At 39.5% G+C, this 26,607-nt stretch overlaps 1 protein-coding gene across 1 annotated transcript in view; it reads left to right on the top strand.

Annotated features, from left to right (window-relative positions):
• Nucleotides 1-26,607, top strand: part of akap12b (A kinase (PRKA) anchor protein 12b) — a 53,595-nt gene that overhangs the window by 10,925 nt on the left and 16,063 nt on the right. The window contains exon 2 of the mRNA XM_004541722.5: nucleotides 19,166-19,241. Coding sequence (XP_004541779.3) covers nucleotides 19,166-19,241 — 76 coding nt within the window. The remainder of the gene's footprint in view (nucleotides 1-19,165; nucleotides 19,242-26,607) is intronic.

Genomic DNA, 26,607 nt, shown 5'->3' on the forward strand with positions numbered 1-26,607 from the left:
TTTATCCTGGGATTGACTCTAGGAGTACATTACTTTATGCCCCGTGAGGCTTGGGGATCCCCTGGAACTGGGGATGTTTTACATGTGAGATGACCTCTAACCTTTAGGCCATGTTGAACTTAAGGCCACTGCGATTTTTTTGTATATACCCTTATAGTATCAGTTTGAAAAACCTACGTGACTTCCTCCTCGAGTTATCACATTCACGAGATTTTCAGAAAACTTGACCTCTGACCCCATGCGTGTATAATGACACCGCCCATTTATTATTGTAACCATTATAAACACAGAAAAAAGAGACATGGAGCTAATCAGGCGTTGGACATGTTTGCTATTTTGTTAGTGATGTAATTTAAGTGCGTCACCAGAAATAAGAAAATTATTTTATTCACTTTAGATGTTACACTGTTTTTCTTTTCTCCTTTTCTGTGGAGATGGTGGGAGGAGGTTTTGAGAACTGGGAACTGTTGTCTTGTGGTGATGATACGTTATTGAATATCTCAGGTTTGCCCTGCCAGACTTGTCTTGTCCACTGTCCCGCAGGGACCGTTATAGCTACTCTGTCCAAATCAATCATTTTGATTGGACTGATTCTCCCACATCAGCATCCCTAATATGTGCAGCCTTTCAACACTGCTTTGCCCAGTTTTGTGTCTTCATGTGGAAGCAAAGATAAAGCAGAGTGGAAAGCCTCAAGAGTTATTGTCCCCTGAATGCCTAGTGTGTTATATTTGATATATAAATTTTTGAGCCTTCTACATCACCAGAGTGATTTTGTTTTCCTCCAGAAAAATCTAAATAAATTGCAAAAATAAATAAATAAATAAAAATAAATAATGCCAGATGTAGCAAACATGTTGCAAATTAAAACTCATATATGCAATTTAATATTTATTTCATTTAAAAAAACTCCAGATGGTTCAATAATCACTTCATTTTAATGGTTTCAAAATGTTATTTGCACATTACATTAAATTGATGAGTATGCACAACCTTTCACAGTTAGGTTACGATCGTACACATAATATGATTAAAGTATAATTGCTTTACAGGGCCATGCCTATCCAACAATTCTGTTTGCATGACCCAGGGAATGTGATTTGAGGAGTTTTAGTTAAGGCGTTTGCTCTTCTAGCAGTGTCCTTTGTGTGGTGCTCATCGGGCATGAGTCATGTGGTTTTTGCACAGTTTGAAGTCCCTCAATTCAGTTAACATCCCACCTCAACTCCATTAAGAGCTTGCTGGATTCGCTTGTCAGCCTTGCCTCTGCTTTCTTCTTTCGCAGCTTCGTGAGTCATCATTTTATCTTTCCCCACACCTCTGAGCTCATGCTCTGCACAGCGTGGACTTACAGTCGCTTTCTGTATTTTGCTGTCTGCCTCTCAGCCTGTTTGTTGAAACAGAGTGGGGCACAATGGGCAAAAAGGGTGGAAATAGCCCTAAAAGAGTATTCCCTTTGATTTTATAACCAAGCAATTATGTTGAAATTCCACAGACATGATCATGTGTAGTCCTTTCACACGCCCCACACAGGTTCATCTGATCTGCTGTGAGGCTAATGGAAACAATTACATGCGGCTTAGTGTAAACAAGTGTGAAATTAAGCCACGTATTTAAGATGATGGCATCCTTGTTTTTAGCTTTGAAAAAACAAAGCAGTAGCATTCTTTTTCATTAAATAGTCCTTTTTTTTGTTGTTTTTTTAGGGCTTTAAGAGGTAGAAAAATCGTATAATTCATAGCTCCCCCCCACACACCCTCTCTTGCACTCACTCACCTCGCTCGCTGCCTTCCTTTCTGTTGCTCTTTTTAACACATCCATTTTTCATCAGCTTCGGTCCTGATGCAGCACTAGCTGCATCACGGAGCGCAGTGGAAGACGTATGAGGTCATGTTTTGTGTGTGTATGTGTGTTTCCGGTACCGGTGTGTGTTTGTGTGTTCTGGTGAGAGTCGGGGCATTTGAAGGACAAACAGTGAGTCATAGCCTGTGCACAGCTGCTTTTTCGGAGATGCTCGTGTGGGGCAGTGTGGTCACTGTAATCCTCACAGCTGAGGTGTGCTTACTGTATTAACTCCTATCTTTATTGTAGTCTTATAACACCTCTGCCTCAATCAGATTTAACGTGCTAAATCTGTCAAATGCTCATAATATTTATAGAACAGCCTAATTTTTCATACCAAGATTCGACAAGGTGCTGGAAACATTACTCTGAGACCACATCATCAGATGTGGTGACTGTGGTTTTGAGTAACTCATTGTTATGTTCAAGAAAGCAATTTGAGGTAAAATTCTCACCCTACCAAATGTTGCAGAAATTGAGGCTTTTTTCAGAGCAGGCCTAATTTTTCCGATTATCTTTTATCCATTTTTGAAGCACTCGTGTGATATGTAGTCTTTCCTGTTCTTAGACGTAAGTGGCACCTGGTGTGATCTGTTGCTGTAGCCCATCTGCTTTAAGGTTTGACCTATTCTGCATTCATTTTAAGTTACTATTAAAGTTACTCCTATTTAAGTTACTGTTACCTTCCTATTAGCTCAAAGCTGTCATTCTACTCTAACTTCTAGTCAAGCCATTTTCTCCCAGAGAACTGCCGCTCACTGGATAGTTTCTCTTTTTGTGGGAAAATAGACAGTCCAGCCTAACAATTTAAGACTTCACTTGCACTTATTTAAATTTAAGTCAAGGCAATTCATTTTTATTTATATACCGCCAAATCACAACAACAGTACCTTCAAGGTGCTTTATATCTTAAGATAAACACCCTATAAAGAGAATCAGATGACCCCTATGAGTAAATGACTTGGCGACAGTGGGAAGGAAAAAAACCCTTTTAACAGGAAAAAGCCTGGGAGGTAGGGGAGGCAGCCATCTGCTGTGACCAGTTGGGGGTGAGAGGACAAAGAAAAACAATTTTGTAGCCTATGTCACAAACTAAGGATAATGAAACAGTCCAGCTCCAATGTAGGCGACCCTATTTGCCTAACTAAAGGTGCTGTTAGCCCAAACCATATGCTGAGTACATTAAACTGCCTTACCTTGGCTCTAAATGGGATCTTGACACACAAATGCTGTTACTAAATGATTAGAAACATATAGCAGAAGGTTTTGCTTGAAACCTCTCAAAGTGTTACTATGTAACCACAAACAACCATTCACAGCTTCACTGAGTTGAGGATTGAAATATATCCTTGATAAATGAACGTAACAAGATGAGGAGACCAACACTGAGGTGGTTGTTTTCTTGCCAGAGTCCACCCTCAGTGCTCATCTCGTCATATAATTTCTCTCACATGTGTGTTTTCATTGCATTTAAATCAAATGGCACACTGCAATATGTTAGGAAACTTCATTTAAAAGACCCAAATAAGAATTTTTCTGTCAAGTCAAGCTAATGGGTTAATATCCCTATTAGTGTTAAAGCCGTAATAAATCAGTCAATTGGCTGTAATGTGGAAGGTGTTAGCTCGCAATTACAAGCCCACAACTGTCACTCGTTCATCTTTAAAGCTCAGTGTTTTAAATGACCTGGTCTTTAAAACCGTATCTTATGACTTCATGACAAAGAAGTGGCTCGCTGGAGAACCTTGTGGATAATGTAGCTGCTCTGTGAAGTTTCGCCCTCAAGATATCCATGTCAAATGCAGTCGGACTTGTTGTGGATCTGTGGTCCATACTGGCTCAGCTGTCAGCCGTACAGTGAGCGCTGCTGTTAAAAATGTGTTGCCTCTTGGAGAAAGGAATTGCTATAGGGAAAGAGTCAGAACATGACTACAAGTAACTGGAATTTATCTATTTTATGACAGTACATGGATATTTGGAGATTTTATTTATAGATCGGTAGGTAGGTAATTTGTTTCAAACAAATAAATGAAATTGTAGTAGTCTGAAAGGGACTAGAACAGTAGACGTTTAATACATAAAACCCCCGAAACAAACACAAAGTAAACTTTATACAGACTTCCTATCTCCTCATTGGCTATAGAACTGTTGACATAACAGGTTTTCATTTCCTCTGTACTGATATTCCTCAGTGTTTTAAAGTGATTTTACAGGCTAAACAAAAGAGCAGTTGGACTAAAGCAGTTTTTTAATTATAAATTATAAACTGTAAATGCAAACGTCCTGTTAGCAGGTTTGTGGTGTTAAATAAAAACACTTCATCATATTAAGAAACAACCAAACAGCTTTTCATATTACAATACTGTTCTGTCTGCATGATTTTTTGTGCTTTAATGAATAATAAATGAAGATATTGCCATAGTTTTCACCATTTTATCTTATTTTTTGCAGATTTATGTTTTAAGGAGAAGTTTGTGCTCCTTCTCAGTGACACCCTGTATGAAAAAGTCTGGCCCTTCAGAAAAAGTCTGGCCCTTCAGCCCCCCACTGATGATGTGACCTTGAATGTTGTTTCTGAGCCAAAACCTGGATCAAACTTATAGATATTAACTGGGCAATAATGTAGGAGTAATTTGAGGCCCAAAGCCATAAAAAAACAGTCTGCTTTAAGTGCCTCGCTAATTAAAACCATGTTATGCTTCTTAGTCGTCCTCTCTTCTCATACAGGACTCTGAAGCTCAAATTCTTATCGGACGTGAGACGAGGAGGGTCAGCAAAGAGGCTGGATTTGTTATTTCAACCCATTTAGAGAGGCAGGCCCCTGGGGTCAAACACTGGCCAGTGTGGCCTGATTATGATCGTGTCCTGGGGGGTCTTAACTGCGGCCAGGCTGTTGTTGTTGTTTGGCTCCGTTTGCTGTTCAAGTGTAGCAAGCTGCACAGATGAGGGGGTGGGGATGATGAAAAACAGACAATTTGTGGGAGGTATAGAGACGTGGGGTTAAAAGGTTAGCGATGCACTGATGTAGGTAGAGGAGGGCATCCCGCCCTCGTGTGTTGTCCTGAAACGGCAGCTAACAGGTGTGCGTGTCTCTGCAGCTTTGGTGTCACTCATCGGTTTTTCTTCGCTTTCATCTCCTTCCCATGTCTCTCTCTGTCTGTTACACACAAGCATGCATGGACACACTGAAAAGATTGTGTTCTGGGGGTTTATTTTTATCCCTTTCTTGTTTAATTAATCGAATTCAATGTCCCCGTGGTCCCTCCTCTCACATCATGTATGTGAACCGGAAATTGAATACAGCTGACAGTCACACAGAGAGACTAATGAGGTTTTCAGGGCTGACTGGCAACGGGCAGCATATGCAACAGAGATGTGGTCTTATTATGGCTCTGCAGTTAATCAAATTTAAATTTCAGGCATAATTTTGTCTTTTAATCTTAAAACGTCTTATGTTTATTCCAGTTCATAGTCTAATTCTTTTTTCTTTTTTAAATTTTGTTTATTTTGTTAAAGTTCAAAGAAGAGTTGTTTGTTTGTTTTAATCCAATAATTTCATATAGTCCATCAGTAATCATGTTAAGTAATCATGGTCAACAATAGTTAGAGTTTTTAAGTCATCAGTACCACCGAGCTTAGGCGACGGTGAAGCGTCCATCTGGGATCTGTACCTCCACGTTTCCCAGGAGTCCCCGCTCCCTCCGGAGTGTTGGTCAGATTTGAGGGAGATTTGCACAATAATAATCACTTATTAGATCTTCATCTGAACTGAGCTCTAGGTCAAGGCCATATTTCTTGATTTACAGCCACTTTTCGATCGTGGCTCAAGAGTTGGGAGTTCGTCTTGTAATCGGAAGGTTGCCGGTTCGAGCCCCGGCTCTGACAGTCTCGGTCGTTGTGTCCTTGGGCAAGACACTTCACCCGTTGCCTACTGGTGGTGGTCAGAGGACCCGGTGGCGCCAGTGTCTGGCAGCCTCGCCTCTGTCAGTGCGCCCCAGGGCAGCTGTGGCTACAATGTAGCTTGCCATCACCTGTGTGTGAATGTATGTATGGATGACTGAATGTTGTGTAAAGCGCTTTGGGGTCCTTAGGGACTACGTAAAGCGCTGTACAAATACAGGCCATTTACCATTTTTCATTTTTACGAGAAGAATTACTCCTCCTCCTTGGGTATTAGTCAGATTTTAGTGAAATGAGATTCATTTGTCCTGGATTTGTGTCTGTTTGAGAGCCTCCGGGAGGCTTAGTTTGTGCAATACAGCCAGCTAATCACAACAAAACTTAGAACCGTCTTTCTGTACTAAACACAGCCTCTGAATTGTGCCGCATCATGAACTGAATGAGCTGCTTATGTCACTGCTGGTCTGGTTGTCATTCGTTTTAGCTCCTAGAAACCAACAGAGATAGTTTAAATATTTTACAAATTGCAGGTCATTCACATCTCTGACTCCAGGACCACACCCTTCTTTGAAAATATTGCATGTTTGCACAACAGATAAAGGAGTGTTTCAAATAAATTGCAGATTAAAATGAATGAGCACGATAGCATGAAGAAGGGAGCATCTTCTGTGAAGCCTTTATTATGTCCTCATGGTCCAGCCACACCCAAATCCTCAGAGTATTGAGTTCTGTAGCCACAGAGGGACAGGCGGTATAAGCACCTGTCAAAGCCTCGAAAATTGCCTTTGTGGTATAATTTCTGCTACAGTAGGTGTCTTCATCTCCACGTTTTACCCTGATTACAAGATGCTTGTCCTCTTACTCACCCACTCTGCAGTGTTTGCAACACAGAGGACTCACTCGAGGATAAGTGGAGCCAGCTGTTGATACATTTCAGACAATCGTCGGTTGTAACAACGACAGTTGAGTTGTGGAAATTCTTTATTTTCTCTGTTACGTAAACAAACAGTGGATTTTTTTTTTTTTTTTTACCACAGTGAGGTCAGGGACACCACAGCCTTGCTGTGTTTTTGGTAAAGTGGGGCCTGCAAGCTGTAAGTGACATATTTCTCCCTCGACACTAAAATGCAAAAAGTTTTGGCCACACATAACTTTATTTACAAAGTACAGAGCATGATGGAGGACTGCAGCTTTATCTGTACTATTATTACTCTAATAAGCTGATTGTGGATTAATGTCATCAGACAAATAAAAATAAGCATTAGATAGTGTTTAATTTATTTTAAATCTTGCTGCTTAGAGCAGGAGGCGAGCCACTGCTGGGTAAGAAATCAGCACTTCAAAAGGGCTGATTTTCTGTATGGTTATCACTGATTTTTAATGTATTTGTTATAGTTGCTGGGTTTCGTCTTATTTTTAATGCCGGGGTCTTAATTTGTCTCTTTGTCACTTCCTGTTTTACTTTGAAGGTTGTTTCCTGTGTGAATTGTTCTAGTTTTACTTCCCCCGTCTTCTACCTTCTTTATTGTCTATGCAACACTTATTACTTTCTCCTGTGTCTCATCCCCCTGTGTATTTATAGTTTATTCCTCTTGTCAAGTCATCCATTTATGCACCCCGTGTTTCTTGTGATTTGGAATACTGCTCTTTTTTTTTTTTTTTTAAATCTCTTGTATGGTTCCTCATGCTTCATTCCTAGTTCCCAGTTTAGTTTATCTGTCTTGGACTTTGACTTTTTTGTCAAATTAAAAGCAGTTCAGTTATTTCCCTCACATGCTTTTGAATCCTGCAACAGGGTCCTCTGACCACCAGACTTAAGGCTGGCCACAGATGACTAAAGAACAATACAAACAGACCAAGACCCCAAAAGTGAAGAAAGTACCAGCCTGGCTGCCGGAGCTCCCAAACACTCGTTTTCTGTCATACAATTTCTGCTCATTGTGCTGAAATTTTGTATAAATTTCCATGAAATGTCAGGGATCCGATTTTTTTCTAACACAGTTAGAGTGATTTTCTTTGTACATGTCAAACCTCACTAACTGCTAGCCCAGTAGTACAAAGACTTGATAAAATGTGGGGCAAACTATGGTGAAGGTTTGTATTCAGAGTGAGAGTTGTCCCTCTGAGCTGCAGCTCGCATGTTTCAAAAGAAACAGCTTTTACTTTGAAGGCAAATTGTCGCATTTCCAGGTTGTGATGCACTTTTCACAGTTTCACTACACCTCGGGGAGCAGATGACCAGTGTTTGTAGACAAGTCTGCCACTAACGTGCAAACTGCAGGCGTCCGCAGCAATAAAGTAGCAACCAAATCAATCACAAGGTTTGTGCCAGAAACCAGTCGGTTACTCCCATTTCTCCATTATGACCCAAATGACTTATGAACAAATGTGTGACTCCCACCCCAATCATTTTCTCAGCAACTCCCATCAACCACCAGCAACCAGTTGAGGAATACTCATTTTCCCCCTGTGACCTGTGATTGCCAGATTGTAACAGGTTGATCTTTAAACCTGGAGCTTTAATCCACTTGATCCTACATTGTCACCGTGATTATCACATCCAAAGTGGCTGACAGGTTAATGTCACATGGTTAGCAGTCACGTGTCTGCAAAACTTCCATACACTAAACCAGGCTGGACCAACTCCAGGCCTCGAGGAACGGTGTCCTGCTGTTTTAGATCTCACCCTGGGTCAACACACCTGAATTAAATGATTAGTTCATTACCAGGCATGTGAGGAGGTAATTTAGCCATTTGAATCAGCTGTGATGGATCAAGGACACATTTAAAACCTGCAGGACACCGGCCCTCGAGACCTGGGTTTGGACACCACTACACTAAACCAACAAAACTAAAAGCATTAGCTTGCAGAATTTAAATTAAGTCTAACATTCACATTTTCACTCAAGTTTGACCTGAATGAATGTGACCCTCCTCCATTAAAGATAAAAGAGTAAAAACATTTGGCAGCTACACCATCGAACATAAAAACACACTGGGCCTCTTACAAACATGAGGAGCAGGGAATTATTTCCTTATACAGCTTGTGCCTGTGTGTTTGCTGGGGGAAAAAGTTGACAGATTCATGGTAACGGATGGGTTCCCGAAAGCTGCATTAAATATACTCCAAGTGGCAAACCTGCTCTGTTTATAGAGCAGAAGTGGATGAGATAGCTGGAGTGAAAGAGGGCAGAAAAACCTTTCCACCTTGTAATCCCCAGAAACATTCGACTTACTTAGTGCTTTGCTAGTTCACCTCAAACCACACAGAGGCGCAGGTGTTGAGTTTGAGCACCTGAGCAGAGTTAATGGGATGTGGAATCAGCGAGTGTTCGTCGGGGGATCTTGTCAGGCTTTGATCTTTGGTATGTACTGAATGTGGGGGTCAGGGATAATAGTTTGGGGGCTGGCAGGGGTGAAGAAACATGAAGAGAGAAGGAGGACGTAAGCGACGGCAGACATGATGGTGTCATGGCACCCCAGGAACCTCCTGGTGGGAACTGATAGAAATGTCACAAAAAGTACTGGAAATTTTTAAACCCCTGTCTTTATCTTTCCTGTCTCCGTGTTTCCCAGTCACCCCTTCTGCCCGTGTCATCCCCCTTTCGTTTGCTCAGAGACCCTTTCCACACCTCGGAGGTCAGAGGTTGTCGCGTTAACTATCCCGGGCAAAATACGAGTCCACTGGGAGCCTTTAAGCCTGTTATCTCATTCGCCCAGTTTGCTTTTGTGTGCATGTGTCCTTCTGAGAATAATCCTGACATCCCAGCTAGTGTTACTAAACTTCAGCACAGCCATTTACACAGACAGTTAGAAGACTTCTTAATATTTGGGCTATTTAATATTTCCTCTTTACTGCATAATTCCCATTATAATGGCAACAAAATGACCATAAAGGCTGGATGGAGTAAATTTACTGCCATTTCTGCTTTATCCTTACTGTGTGTTATGATTGACGTTTATAGGTACTTTCCTGGCGAGACTGAAAATATTAGCCTACTGTATCTGTTTATTTCTGCAAGGATTTCAAAATGTATTCAGTCCAATAAAAGCTATTTTCATCCATTGCTCGGCTGTATGAGCTGGGTTTTAAGCCGACTTGATATTAACTTGTTGCATAAATTGCAATAGAGCAGTGGTTCCCAAACTTTTTTTGCTGGGCCCCCCTTTGTTTTACAAGAAAAATGTCCGCGCCCCTCCCCCGCACACACGCACGCACAAACACATCCTCCAACCACACACACCCATATTTTGCTACATTGCGGTTTATGTCACACCTCAAACATTTAGTAAATAATTAAGCAAATACAAGTAATCTGCAATAAATTACAGGTAGTAATAAAATAAACTACTAACTCTTTTACGCTACGTCCACACCTACATGGATGATTTTGAAAACGCAGCTGTTTCATCCACATGTAAATGGCGTTTGGAATCACCGAAAACGCAGTTTTTTAAAACTCCTTTTTTGTGTTTACGTGTGGACGAGGAATACAGAGTTCGTCACACAACGTCAAAGGTATGTGCCTTTTTTCACGTCACGCTGTGTGTATTGTTTACATGAGATGAATTGCAGAATGGCAGATAGAGACAAAATACTATGACTATCTTCAGTTTTTACACGCTTACATACACACACGCAGTTACTGTCCCTCCATTTCAGTGGCGTGTCTAGAAAATTTTTGTTGGGGGGGCCAGGTAGGGGCACAGATTTGGAGAAGGGTGGCAGATGTAATTGGTAGATAATGTTAAAAAAAAATCTACCAACCATTAACCATAATTCAATAACCCTATAAACCTAATAACCGAATGCGCTTTTAACTCTTATTAGAATGAGATTTTAACCACTACGGTGCAAAGTTTTTAGATACTGCGTTGATAAAGTACAAGAGATACAATCAGTGCTTTGTCAGTGTTTATTCAGCATTCAAGGACAGCAATATTTGCATGGTATTTTTACTGACATATAGTGCACATATGTTTTGGGCAAAACATTTTTGAATATTAAAATACGAACATTTTTAGCCAGTGCCAATGCAAAACTTTATCTGCGTATTAAAAAAAGAAGATAATCTTCTCACAAACTGGTGTTTGATTTTGAAACAGGAAAAAAGTGGGGAAACAAATGAAAAGACTAACATTTGAATGAAACCTGAAAGCAAGTAAATACTTTCTATGCTGCCTTATGGTAAACTTTGGTAATATTGATAAAGAACAACACTGGCTGATGATGAAATACAGTCAGCTGGCATGGGGACACTGCCAGTATTAACTGGCATAAACATCAGCTGATACTAGAAATTAATGTTAAATAAATTCTAACAACAGCTGATCAAGCTTAAATGTGCTGCTGTTGTTTACCGCGACATCCGCTGGGTTCCTCTTTCTGCGCCAGAAAGAGGAACCCAGCCGATCAGAAAAGCCGATCAGCTGATCATTGATCAGTTTCATGATTGAAGTAGGAACTGGAAAGGGAGGGGGAGAGAATGAGAGAAGCAGAGGCAGCTGTGCAGCAAACACACAGAATAACTCCAGCTTTGTGTCTTTTTCCATTCTAGCTAAAGTTCGGGACAAACTGTGTCTCTTCTCAGCTCAATACGAAACGCGTAATATTGTCTCTGAATGAGGGACCATTCCATTTTTAAGGAGCCATTGGCAACTCTACTAACTAAACTTATGAATAAAATAAAGTTCACTATCAGTAACATCATAGCACCCACCCAGCTGTATAGAAACTCTGTCATGCTAGCTAGTACGAATTACTGTAACTGACTGTAAAAAGTCAGCACAACGAAAATAAACTACCCCTAAACTTGGTTTATATCTGACCCAGATAGACTGCAGGTCATAACTTCTTACCTGAAGTTCAGTTCACCTGACACTCGGACTGGCGGCTGCCTCGGGTCTCTCCTCCTGCCTCCCCTTCCCTCATCCACCTGTTGGCCTCTGTGGAAGCTCCGCCATAGCCACCACCAAACAACTGAGTTATTTTTACACATCGGCCAGCATCTGGCCAATCCACCACTCTCATTGTTCCTGCCGTTACAAAAAAAAAAAAGTCATCAGCCCACGGGCAAATGCCCGGTATGCCCGATGGCCAGTCCAGCTAGGTTAACCTGCAACCAAATCTGCAGCTCCATACAGCTATGTTACGACTTGGATTATATTTTATAACTCATAACTCTTATGCTAGCTCCCCCCAGTAGCCTACTGTCTGAAATATTCGATGGTTGCAATAATTCTTTAAGTGTTATTTTTTCCTTGGTATTCTAATTTCACCGAAGTTTACTAAACTCAACAAACTTAATATTAATTACAGGGACATTTATTCTCTCCTCATTTTCTTTCGCCGAAAAATTGTTTTCTGCGGTGCTGTCTTTCGTGCTTGGCTCTCCGAGTCCTACCTTTGCTAACCTTATGCTCATAGTGCAGAAGCTGATGCTGTATTCACTTACACTTGGATATCTGAGCTTCACTGTGAAAACATAATCGTACATTTGATATTTGATTGAATTTTATTGTTTTAGCTTCGGGGTGGCACCTGGGGTGGCCAGTCTGGTAGGGGGGGTGGCCTGATCATCATCACCCCAGGCCACCCCGCTGGACACGCCACTGCTCCATTTAGAAAGGCAGAGGCGTCACCGTGTAATTATTTTACATGTAGTTGTTTTTTTTCCTGTGTAATAATATTCAACATAGCTATCAATACATTTTTCAAAAAATGCCTCTCTGTGCAAAATGGGTTTAAAAACATAAACAGCTGTAGGAGTCTGTGATTTGAACCGGGGGAACAAATCGTGGCAGGATCAGCCTGATATTATTTGTATCCCACTGTAACTTTACTGTATAAAGAGCTAACATCTCCAAAATGTCAGGAGTAGTTAGTCATTACAACAAGTGTTTGTGAACTAAAAATCAAGAATGTGGGCTACTGTTTGTCCCTGATTTGAAGAGCCCAGCGTGTGCTCCCAACAAAGGGAAAACCAGTTCTGCAGGGGAGGCCTACCTTGGCACTTGTGCAGGTGAAACCAAAGGGCAGACATGCTTCACCATATTTTCTAGTCTTTGGCTTAGAATGAAGTTGGTTTGGAAACATATTCAGCTATGCTTCATCTCCTGCTTTGCGTTTGTGTGGGCGCCCCGTGCTAGCAGTGTTCAAGCGTTGGTTTTTTTTCCCCTTTCATACCGCGCCCCCCCTGCAATGGCTCTGCGCCCCCCCTAGGGGGCGGGCCCCACACTTTGGGAAGGTCTGCGATACAGCTTCAAAAGAACAGGTGTTTTCGATTAGACTGTAACAAATCCAGACTATAAACCCAAAAGATTCTGCTGTTTTTCTACATGTGAGCTCCTAAATCAATTTCACCAACAATTCAAGGGTCATTTAACTGTAGACTTTTAGATAACATCCTAAAGACATCCCTGGACTATTTTATCTAGAGATTTAAAGGAAAAAGGAGGGTCATCAAACTTTATTTACAGAACTTAATATCTTAGACTACATGCTTGGTTTTAAGAAGTAACATGCCATTGGTGGCACCCTCTTTTTTTCCCCATTAGCTCCATTCTCCTGCTTTCTGTATAAAGGATATAAATCTCCTCTGTTGCCCTTTGTGAAGTGATTTAGAAGACAGCAGGTTGTCTCTATGCTGGAGCCGATGAGCAAAGGCGCAGCCAAGAAGTAAATGAAAGAGCCAGATAAGAGGTATAGGAAAAAAATAGATAAAATGAAGATAAAAGTGAAAGCACAAAGAAAATCTATTCTGAATCCTTTTGCTTTCACAGACTAATTACAATTTAAATAATTCCTTTAATGAAGGTGCACTAAACCTCATGGATTTATAGAGAATGGTCTGAAAACGAGAAAATATCCCATGAGCAGGAGCTTTCTGGGTAGAAGTGACTTGTTGATGGCAAAAGTAACTCAAAATTACCGTGAAGGTATGCAGAAAGCCAGCTCTAAAGACACAACATATCAAACCTTGACGCAGATGTGCTACAGCAGCAGAAGACCACACCACTTCTGTCAGCTAAGAACAGGAAACCGAGGCTGTAGTTAAGAGATAAGATAAGATAAGATAGAACTTTATTAATCCCTCGGGTGGGTTCCTCTGGGAAATTCGATTTCCAAAAAAAGCACAGCAACGACCGAAGTTACAGTTACAGAATTGTTATATACACACACACACACACACACACACACACACACACACACACACACACACACACACACACACACACACACACACATATATAAATACAGAAACAAATATAAATAAAATATACAAAGGGGATAAATAGAATAAATAGGAATAAAAAATAAAAATACAAGTGAATTGCACATTTCAAGTATTGAGTCTATTGCACTGTTGACTATTTACAAAAAGTATTGCACAAAAGGTATTGTACAGTGAGGTGAAGAGGCACTACAGCTTAGTTGTTCCCCCCTCCTTTGTCCTCTGTTTGCATGGGCTCACCAAATTTGGGCAAGAAAAGAATAGAAAACGGTTGCCTGACTTCAGTCACAAAGCTTAAATGATCTCAAACTGCTTTCTTCAGCATGAGAGTGAGTTCACTGTACTCAAATGACCTCCACAGTCACCAGATCTCTACTTTGGTTTCTGATATGTTAGACATCATGCCCATCTGCCAGTGCAGGTCAATTCAAATAAACTGCAGCTTTTTTTTGCAAGTGTAAATGGTGACTCAGCAGGTTTGGTAAGTGCTACAAAAAAGTGCTTAATGCATGTGTAATCCCTCAAGTGGAAGAGGCTGAAGAAAAGGAAGGGGAAGATGAAATCACTCTGTGAGTGCTAGGCTGCTTGGGATAAATGAACATGAGACAGGAACATGTTAGAAGTGGTGAAAGGGGCTGTAAGAGAGGAAGGAGGTGTTTACTACTACTCGCTCTCTCTGACTCTGTGCTACCCTACCGCATGAATACTACAAGTAAACATGTGCATTCATGTGTGCTGTGTCTTATCTTGCTGTTTTGTCAGTTTATGCGGTCTCATTCTAGACAGCAAAAATAATCAAATCTATTCATAGACAGAAATGTGACTTCTCAAATGTTTTTCATTGGGCTAAATTAAATCTGATCATATTACACAGGAGACAAGACAAGAGAAAACAACAGCATGGAAAAAAACAAGAGGAGATTACTTTTTCCATGCTGTTGTTTTCATAAGCAGACATTTCGTTATGTGGCCATTCCTTGTGCACTTTTTTTCCCGAGCAGGAAGTCTGTCTTTAGATCTTTGTGGCACACCATGCTGACCAGACAGACATCAAAAAATGCACAACTGGCAGTGAAACGGTGACTGATTGCGTCCAAACACTCGAAAAGAAATTCAGAGTTACTCAGGCGTCACACCACTTTTCAGTGTTTGGGCCGGTTCACTTTCAGTTCAATGCAATAATAAAATGCAAGAAAAATTCCTTTAATACCAAGAAAATTTTCAATCTTCAAGAATGTATATATGACATAATATGACATTACTGAATGTCTATCCTTACCTGGTCACATGCTGATGCACATAGATAGTATTGCCTTTCATATGACATTAAAAACCTTGACAAAAAGAAACCCTATCCTTGCTTAGCATCATTGTTGGGTAAGATTTAAAAAAGGCATAAACAGCAAAATTGAGACTAATTTGATGCAAAATAAACCTAAGATATCATCTGTTTGCTCATGTGGTTCAGGTCAGAGATTTGTAAAGTAGATGAAATTCCAATCTAAAGACAACCCAAGTTTAAAATTGATTGTTAAGTGTCGCTGTGGTTTCTATAGGAATTTGCATTTGTTTTCTCTATAAAGTATGACATTAAATCTACATGTTCCCAAATTTTACATGCCCATCCATTCATGTGTATATATACCCAACCAGAGAAAAATTTCAATATTTGAATATTTTAGATATTATATCAAATGCAAACTTTTTTAATTGAATTTTCTTAAATATTTTGCTGAACTACAGTATAAACCTCATCTTGAAGCCAGTTCTGGTGGTAATAATAAGCCTATTTATTAGCAAATTATTGGAAAAATTCAGTTCAGATGCTTATTGTGTAAATTACAATTTTTTATCCTCATCAATTCCACTGAGACTTCCCTTTTAAAGGTCTGTGATGATCTTTTAATGGTATCAGGTTGGCCTTTGACCATACTATGTCACTTAATAGGCTTAAGGGCTGGTATCTCTGGCTCGGCATTAAACAGCTTTTCCACATATTTATCTGGCAGGAATTTATTTGTTAGCCTGAGTTCTCCTCTAACACTATTTTTCTAAACTGTGGGGTCTTGACTGTTCTCACTTTTTATTACTTTGATAATAAGTTTGTGGATATATGTCTGTGAAAAACACTTTATGAATCAACTTTACTTTCTTATTTTTAGTTAAGGATAGACAGCATTAGCAGTTTTTGGTAAAAACTGAACTGAACCGTTTGTGATTAGAAATAAAAACAAAAGAGAAACGTGATAATAAAAAGACATCCAGACATTAATTGCAAGGTTAATCCTGTGTGATGACCAGAAACGCTGCACCCACAACCACCACCCTCATTGCATTTCAAAATTATGAGATGCAAATTCTTTCCAAATATGCATAAATTCTTAGGGATACTTTCCCTTGCCCACCATGTTCGGGTAAGGGACGTGAACATTTGGAGAAGGTGGAGTCAGGTGTTAGTGGACCTGTGGAATTTTGGTGAAGGGGACAAGGAATCCTGGGAATGTCGCAGGGTTGGAGGAGAGTTGATGGCTCACGTGCTAAATGTGATCACAGGTCCTGATGGCTTGAAAAGGACAAAAATGACAGCCCCACCCTCCCCTGCATGCAAGCATTTGACTGAGTGAAGATTTCATTTTACATGAATGGGGTATAAATGCTCTTTTTACCCTGTTTTGCGAGCGAACCTTAGACACAGATCTAGACGGTGGGATCCTACAGACATTGTTGCTCAGAAACTCCAGGAACTTTTGAGAGCTGTGTTTGAAAGCTCATGCACTGGTTGTAGTTAGGGTTTTAATCGGTGAAAGATGTCAAAAATTAAAGGAAAAAATGATGTCTTGCAGCAAATTGCAGCTTGCATGATGCACATATTGTGAAACAGGCCTCACAGTTCCAAAAACAACTCACATTTGTTGGCTTTGAGTCATTTATTTCTCTTTTCAATAGATCAGACCAGCCTTTGAATCAGATAAGGATTAGAAATTTTCTTTCTTCTAGTATAGAAAATTGAGAAGTCAAACAAGCGGTTGGCAAATTTTCACTCGAGTATCACATTCCTGGATGGATGAACGTTTTAGTACGAGTGAAAGAAGAATCAAATTTTTCATGACTTCACGATGAGGTACTGAACTTTGCTGTACGAGCTGGGCGATGATTAAAACTTAGACTGCATTGTGCTTTTCAAGTAAACATGTTTTCAGATGACTGATTTCACAGCTCATTATAAGCCAATACAAACAAGTAAGATATTTAACCAATTCAACAAAGTTCAGTGTACTGAAATGTTCATGGTTGCAGTATTGACAGAGTTCAGAGGCAATTATGAGACTTTTGTACATCTAGATCTTCTGTATAATGAAGCCATATGTCATAAGTTGGTGTTCTTGCTAACAGAAAAGAAAAAATAAGATTAGTACTTTAAAAGATCACAGATCAAATAAAACCATAAATATAAACCATGTCAGCCAAGGATCTATTGGCTGATCTTTAACATTGCAGGAAATTTCTCTGATCAAACTTCAGCTTCATTATTTCAAATCTAAAAGAATTAATTAAATCTAAAAGAATTAATCTGTTAATCTGTTTTTCCTGTCTTGTTGTCCTCATCCTTTCCATTTGTCCTTGTACACCAAGTGGTTACACCACCATGTCGGTCATCCCTCCAGGTGATGATTGAGTCTCCCTGCACTCTCCTAATCTGGTCCCATTTTCTTTTAGTTCATCCCTCTGACCTGTCCCAAGCAGATTGTTTCCTTCGTGGTGTCATTTTTCAGGGCTTTCCTAGAGAAATCGGGAATAGAGCCCGACTTGTCCATTAGTTATATTAGCACCTCAGTGGGGAGGCTCTGGTTCCTTTTCCCCAGGCTGTGAAGGACAAAAGCTTGGGCCTGCCTGCAATTGTCCACCTGTCAGTCAGAGTTGGTGGCAGCCAGAAAAACTGTCAATGCTCAGATCCTCAGATAAGAGTCCTGTGAACCCGGCTGTGTGTTGTTAACTCTGTTAACACACTCGTCCATGTTACAAAAAACAAGTAAGAAAAGCCACTTTAAAAAAAAACAACCCAGTAAATTATTGCTAGAATAGAATAGAATAGAATAGATTGCTGTGATTTTGGTGTATTTTCTCTTTTTCTGAGTACTAAAAAATTACTGTAGCTATTTTCAAGATTTGGTCACTGTTTGCTTTGTAAAATAATTACTTCAGTGTGGTGAATTTGATGTTAATTTAATTTAATGAGAGGCTATTGAGCAAAGAGGCCATTAGGTTAGTTGACTCAAACCCAAATTTTACATCATTACTATCCGATTTTTAATGAATCACTAAGAATAAAAAAAAAGGAGCATGTAATCATAGTTTTTGCTTTTTTTTGTTAACTTAAAAAATTTGGCTCAGTAGCATCAACAAACTCTGGTTTGTTCAATTCACCAGCAAAACTAGCTTGGTATTTAATATTTCTAAATTGGCTTGAGGTTTTTTCTTGCACAAAGACAGGAAACAAATGAAAACAGTTTGCTGGGTCAAATTACAGCTCCAACACTCTCATACCAACACCTGGAAAGCTCTTGGAATAACATTTTGAATATTGTTTGCTTAATCTATAAACAAACTGTTACAGTCTGTGGTTTTATAGGGAGTTTAACAAATGTTGTGGGTGGTCAGACAGCCTGCTGCCAAGGAATACTTCCAGCAAGCAATTTCTATTGCTAAGCCAGTTGTTGTTTTACATTTCTTCCCATTTACAGATTAAACAAACACTATAACGCTTGATAATTAGAAAGCTTTCGAGGTTTTGGTGGTGTGTCTTTGAGCTTCTCCTCATGCCCAATTATTCCCAGTCTCTATGCTAAGCTACAGAAAGCTAAACGAGTCTCTTGCTGCCCTAGCTTCACAGTGACCAGACAAAACATAAGCAACATTAAAGAATCTGTAAAGTTTCTTTAAGTTAAGTTTGATTGTGTTACTTGTTGAGTAAATGCTTCCCCTTCTTCCAGTTTTTATGTTAGCTTGTGCTAAGCTAAGCTGCTATATCCGATGCTAGCTTTATGCTTAGCAAACGGAAAACAGATATCTTAAAGTCGGGAAATATATGTGTATCCACATATGTTAAACTTTCCCTTTAAAGAGAATTAACAGCACTATGCTATATGTGTGAAATGTATTTATTTGTTTTTCTTTGCTGTTCTTTTCAGTCTTTGCAGAAGAATGGACAAATCTCCAGCATGACTAGCCTGAACGGACACTCGGAGGACAACACGCTAGCAGAAGGTGTGTATGCGTGTGTGTTTCTGTATTGCTTGGAGTGTTTATTTACTCTGTGTGTGACTTTGGGAGCTGTTTCTTTGGTGAATGTGGTTAAGCGGTGACCATGTGTGTGGGTGTTTGTGTCTGGGGTTTTGTCCTATGTCTTAAGCAGCAGCAGAAGGTAAGCTTGTTTGTGTGAGGTCTGCTTTCAGTGTGTGTGCGTGAAGAATTCTTGTGTGCAAATGTCTTCATGGCTTTGCATGATCTAGTTGATACTAACCTAATCCCTTTGTCAACACACAAGGGACAGCTACATGAGCTTTTCTCACTGGAGCCGCACACACTCGCTCTTACATGCCCACATACCAAGATACTCCTTTACTCTCTTTTTTCATCTTTAGCTTAGCAGTTTACTGGATTCGAACTGAACTTGCATTCGCTTCTTTTGTGAATATACATATATCTCTTGAAAAATGGCAGAAATCTAACTATTTTGTTCAATAAAATTAAGAGTAACATTTATTTCCCAAAAGAAAATATAAAAATATTGATTGGTAGAAGATTCTTTATACAGAAGTAAGCCTCATTTGTTATTTTCTGACAAATGAGACCTACTAAAGAGAAATGGTTTATTTTGAAAGATATTCTAAGGAAATTGTAAATCAGTTATCTTTTAAAAGCATTAAACAGTAATAAACTGTGTAAATTAGTTTTAACATGTGCATCAACCTGCTCTGTTCATCTCCTGCAGCGCCTGTCCATCACTAAAGCTGCGTTTGTTTATTTTTAATGCTATCTCTATCGTGTCCCGCTCAGTCTGGGATGGCTGCAAGGGCACGTACGCCCTCCTTAAATATTTATCAGGCCATGACCCAGGGCCCAGCACAAAGCAACCTGTGCACTTCATAATATGTTATGGCCCAGGGGAAGGAGTAACCCTACACTACTTAAAACACAGAGATATGTCACATACTACTCTGTCAAATAACTTATTTAATAAGGTATTTAATGAAGCAAATCTGTCCATCCATAGAGTAACCCAATACTCTTCTCAGTGCCGAAGTACAGATTGTATGAGTTGATGTGGCATGTAGACTTGAGCGAGTAATTCTGTTGGGAAAGTAGTTGCTTCTGTGGCCCTGTACTCTAATTTAATCACTATTTGGAAATTTATAGAGCAGAAAAGAGGGTATTCAGATGTTTACCTTATTAGATGTACTTGGGTCGTATGCACAAATAGAAACTGCTGATTAGTTAATTTATTTGTAGAAAACCAAATAATTTAATTTAGGTTAAAATAATTAAATTTTTTGAACACAAGTGACTCGTTTGTTTCTGAAGACCTGATTTTCTAACCCTCGATCTTAGACTTTTGGCTGTAGTCAGTTTAAAATCATCTGTGATAAATGAGGGGTGTCTCTAACAATATACCCTGATTTTTCTTCTTTTTCAAGATTTTTTTTTATTAATTAAGTCTTTAAACTAGCGATTAAGACCATGACCATCAGGAAGGTACATACTGAAGGTCGCAGATCAAGTGAAAAACGTGGTAATTTTATCCTTAACCTCTTTAAATTTGGGCTTTTTTAAAGCCAGAGGAGTCACCTTGTGCTGGCCGTTACACAAATTTGCTTTAAAGCACTGCCTTCACCCAGGCTTAAGATCCGTGGTCCATCCTGCTAATTGTTCCAAATTGGAAAGTTAAAAATTTACATGGAGATTCACTTGAACCCAATGCATATATATAATATTTCTTAAAAAAAAGAAATCAAATTTGTCTTTTGTTTGACTTTGACAAAAAAAAACAATGTCTTATTTGACCCCATTCCACCTGATGTTCTCAGTAAGCCGGACCTAAACAAAAAAGACAAAAAACTGAAAACATCAGAGGTTCTGAAGAACTTTCAAGGCTACAGATTAGAAGAGTACAGGGGAGTGAAAGGAAGAGAGTTACACAATACACAGAGAGAGAAGATAGAGGAGCAAAAGGTATGGAAGAATTTCACATCCCAGCAGCGCTCTTCCTCTTGCGCAGCCTGATAAAGGCAGCAATGCATTATGGGAGACAGGAAGAGAAACAGAATCTTTCCGATAACAGCAAAAAACAACAAAAGACTGGATGTAGATCAAAAGACCCGACACACATGCAAACCCACAACCATAATCTCTCTCTATCAGGTAAAACAGAGTGTTTATAGTTAGGAGGCCAGCCCAGGCATGAAACTCCCCAAACACATAACACACAAGCCAGTAGTGTAGTGGCCTCGTTGAAGATGCCTCCTAATATGATAAAAATCCATATGTAGGTGATCAAGAAGCAAAACATATATGTTGGATATATGTTTAGAAATGATATGTTTAGCATATATGTCAAACTCAATTTCCAGTACCTTTGTCAGCAGTCAACACGCATGAACCAGCCACTAACTAAAGTAGTATATAAATAAATAGCATATAAATAACTGAATTCAACCTAGTACCAATTTACTCAAAACTTAGCACAGTATTTGTGAAAGAGCAAATGTGTGGTCTAGTGTAGATTTTATAGGGCCATTATATTTTTATCAAAATGTGATAGGAAATTCTCTACATTTCTATTTGAAAATCTTTCCTTAACCTCCTAAGACCCAAACTCCTCCGTGGCATTCGTTTTTAATTGCTCTTTGATATTTGGGCTGACTGGGACCTGATGAATGTAAAAACAAAGAATTACCCGATTCTTTTTTTTTTTTTTTTTTACCAAAATTTTGTTTCTGAGAAAAATAAGAGCCACATATGAGGATATTGGTCTAAAATTCCAATAGCACAGTGGCAGTATAACATCCTCGTAAGTGGATATCAGGCCCTTGTAGAGCAAAATTTCGTATTTTGGTCTAAGCAACCCAAAATGTGATGTCCACATATGTGGACGCCAGGTCCTAGGAGGTTAAGGCTGCCAGAGGCTTTGAAATTAAGGGTTTTATGACACTATCCCAGGTAGACAGAGAGGAGTTCAATAAATATTGCATGTTTGTAAAGTTCTGAAGAGGCACTCTGAATTTTTGGAGGCGGGAAGATTAAAAATAGGTAAAGAGAGGAAACAACATAAATGATGCAGCTACCGATTACGTAACCCAGTGCAAGGCCTCGACCCTACAAAACTAGCTCCAAATGCATCAACATCACTTCATTTTTTTGTCTCCCCTATCGCTTTTTGTGTACACTTTTTAATTATATTAGCAACAGGATAGATTTTTATGTGCTCTGTTTTCCATTTAGATGTGCATAAAAGCCTGCATGTGTGATTCAGGGGTGTGGATGAGTTAGGGGTGTAATGGGAGCCTAAAGAATGACATGAAAGCTGAGGTAATTCACTGGCCAGAGCATTGAGAGACCCTCCCAGATGGCTCACAGACTCAAAAAAAAGAGGACAGATTAAGTTTTGTGGAAGCCTTCAGAAGGAAGATACTGCTGACTGTGTGAGTGTGTGAATGCGTTCGGACATGCCTGTTTATCTGCATTGCGACTGGACATCATTCGCTGGTCAAATCATCCGTGTTTGTTTGTTACATTCCACCCACGGGACTGGTGGGTGTGGTTCACCAAACTGAAGTCAATTTAAAGAACGCATTCATTAACGTGTGTGTGCGTATCAGTTTTAGATACTGTAAGAAATGTAACTGGATTTAAAGCTTTCTGTCATTCACTTCAGAAATGCTGCTTCAGAAATTATGTTGAAATGTGTTTATAATCATTAGGCTGAGTCACTTCTGGGTTTATAGGTTGTTTAGAAAGACATCACTCTGAGCTTAAGCCATTTGCTTGTTCTGACGTCTTATAGACTAAACAATAAAAGTAGTGGACATGCTAATAAATACCGACAGCTCCTCGTCAGAGCTTAGTGATTGTCGCACAAGGAAAAGTAAAGTAAGCAAAGGTTTTTCAAGTGCTGCTGGTCCCTGCTAGTTCCCTTGTGTCTTCCTGTACTTCGTTTTTATTACTTTTTTGGTTGCAGGTGTAAACTTTAACATTGTGTTGCAGTCTGGTAGGCATGTGTGTGATCGTGTTTAATGTGAAGCCATGATTTCATCCCAGGATGGGCTTGCTCGGGCTTGGCTCCGGGGAATACATGACTGCGTTGCCAAAATGTTCATCATGCCTGTGGAAGGGACCTCTCCCTCCACTTAAGCTCTGTCTGATCTCTTCCAGTAAAGCTTCGAGTTCCTAACACAATCCAGCCGCTGGATTGCTCCTCTTGGATTCCTGCCCCATATTACTTTTACATTCCAACTGACAATACTCATTACAGTCGACAGTTGTGGTTCAGATGTTTTGTGCATCTTTTTCTACTGCCCTTACAGTACTGGAAGGAATACGTGCGCTCTTGATTTGTACTGTGAGTGCGAGGAGGCTGCAATCCATTAACTTGCCTTGAGATGTCAAAAGGATTTCTCCAGCTACAAATAAAGGAAGATGTCCCACAGGAAAGTGTTAGAGAGGCTGAGTTTTATACCGGAGTGCTTGAAAGCCCCTCGGTCCCCCAAGATCCATCGTTGTGCAGTTATGACTGCAATTATGTCCATTTGTGCTGCATGTTTTATTTAGTCTTTAGGTATGAAGTGGGTGCTTCAGGGTAGGAGATAATAAGAGAACTCTATTAGAAAGCTGTCAGCTGCTGATCAGGCAGGAGGCTTTTCCCCTCCTAGTCAAGCATAGCTTGCAGCTCATAGGGGTAACAAAATGTTTAATGTTGCAGCTGTTTAACTCTTGCTCAGTTTTAAAAAGTCCACATGATCAGCAATAGAGGAACAGACAGCAATACCCCGCTGAGCACCAATCTACCGATGTTTGTTGGATTTTGGGTGGGTACGTTCAGAATTCAATTCAAAGCTCTGATTTCCTATAACTGCTTTCAGTCATGTCAGCAGCAGGCCTTATTATTGATTCCTAGACTAAAACCTTCATCTTATGACCTTTGAGATGTGAGCAGCTGAATACTCGCCACTTTAAGTTGACATTTCTGTGACATTTTTCTGTGTTCCTGTTTTTGCTTTGTTTTGTTTCTCTCTAACATCCTTAAGCCTGTAAGATAAAGCAGGATTTTCTTGATTTTCATTCCCTTCTTGCCAGGTCACATCACCATGGTAGCTTATGCTGTAAACCTAACCTGGTCTGGAGTTGATTATATTCTAGATTAGAGATTAGCCACCTACTGCCTAATCAGTTCTCTGGAAAATATCATCACCATTGCTGGAAGATCCCGCGGACTCCTGTGTGCAAATTAAAGGAGTGTCTAAAGTTCTTCGGTAATAAATAATGTCTGTGTTTCCCTGTTCATGAGGAAGAAATATAAATTCTTAAATGTAACATTATTTTTCCTCCAATGGCTCCCACCAACAATTCTAATGTTCTATAAGCACAAATATCTGATTCGAAAACTCAGCACCTATTTGAATTCTGCTGGCTTTGTTTGATAACAGCATCAAGGTACCTTTATCAATGCTTAAAAAGCATTGATAAACATGACAAATATGTTTTATTTTAAATTTTCACTGTGTTTACATTTCTACAGCTTATTGCAAAAGTCACACAAAGAGGAAATTTATTATTTATCATTACTTTTGGCTGTTTAAAAAATGATGGTGTAATATGCAGCTGACAGGAAAGTGACCAGCGTCTGGGCTATCTACCAAAGCAGTTTATTAGTCTAATATATATTTTCCATCTACTCTTTTTAGCATCTAAATGCTCAGATATGTGTGCTGGCTATTCCCTGCTGTTGTTTGCTTCCTGCTGAGTGGATAGTGCACAGCTATTTTCATGTTTTTCATTAAAACATGTTTGTGCTATAGCTGGAAGCAGGGTTTATGTTACTACGTTAAAACAAATCTAAAGAGTTACAGAAAAGAGGCTAAAGAACTTAGTGGAGCTGATCGGGGATTCAGTTTGGACTGCTAATTATCAGTATGGTGAAACTGTGAATGCCTAATTTAACATTCAACAAAGATATTTTAATCTGTGATTAAATTAATGTAAAAATGATTTATTAAAGTAGCCTTAATGTACCTTGCAGATGAGTAGAAACTGAGAAAGAATCTTTTTTGCCTCAAAGGTAACCCTCGCTGCACACTTTTAACTCTTAAAATTCCTGATCATTTATTAAAATTCATGCAAGAAAACAATCGTAATCGTGTTGTTTTCAAAATCCACCATATTTAAAAACTAGAGCTTTTGAGCCAAACCACAGCATATGAAATGACTAAATTAGGTTGTCAGCTCAGCAGCTTTTAAGTAATAGTCCTCAGTGCACCGGACCTAACAGTTCAGTAATAATTAGATATTTATGGTAGGCTCCCATCAGAGCTTTCAGACCCCCACAGGACCTGCTCGTCTCCATGGGCACTCCTCTCTCATCTTCTCCGGCATCAGGGAACCTAATCTCCCTCTCCCTCCCTAACCTTCTTCTGAAAATGGGCCCAAAATATGTTTGACCCCTCCTCCCCTCCTTCTTTAATGAAATTATCGAGACTCTTCCTAAGCAGTATGTATCCATAAATTATCATTAGTCATTTGTACCTTAAAATTGAGAACAAAATGCTTCTTAAAAAGGTACCAGGAATTAGCCAGTGAGACGAGGTTTTTCACGTGTTTTGGCAGACATTTAGCATAACCGTCTTGGTGCAGGATACCTGATACTTGTACAACTGAGACTACCAGCAGTTGTATCAACAAAAGTCACAAATAATCCAAATTGTTGTGGAATTATTTCCCTCTGTGAGCCGTCTCAAGAAAACTTTGATTTGAACGATCAGTTGAAAGTAAATGTAGGGTTCGGATCAGCATTTTTATACATCAGTCACAGGTAAATGAATATTTGCCAAAAGCTAATGTTAAACAGACACTGGAGTAAGAAAGGAGGATGAGCAACGAGAAAGATCATAAAGGAACCTGAACATGTGAGCCACCTTTGGGTTGAGCAACATTTAGTAATCAGCATTGTGCTTTTTTTGTGGGGGGGTTGGTACACAGCTTTTATCTGGAGTTAGTTTCAATGCACACATTCATTTGAAATGCAGATTAAAGTGAAGCAAAACACACATGAAAGCCTGCATTCTTGTTAAACTGGCAGCTGACGTAAAGGAACACCATTCATCTCCATTCATTTGTAAATGTTGACAGGTTTCAACCTCTAGGAGGAGATCTTAAGATCTCCACTTCTCCGTTTATACATTCCAGTCTGTACTGCAAGACAAGATGATGCATAACAACAACTGGAATGCCAAATTGCTGGGCCAGATATTTCAGGAATGCAGAGGAAAGTGTAGATCAGATGGCAGCTGTTGGCTAAACATACTACTTTGTGAGAACTGTCTCTCCTCGCCCAGATTTATAACCCCCTTTTTGTCTTTAT

Source organism: Maylandia zebra, linkage group LG15 (assembly GCF_041146795.1).
Source record: "Maylandia zebra isolate NMK-2024a linkage group LG15, Mzebra_GT3a, whole genome shotgun sequence".
In the NCBI taxonomy this organism is placed as follows: Eukaryota; Metazoa; Chordata; class Actinopteri; order Cichliformes; family Cichlidae; genus Maylandia; species Maylandia zebra.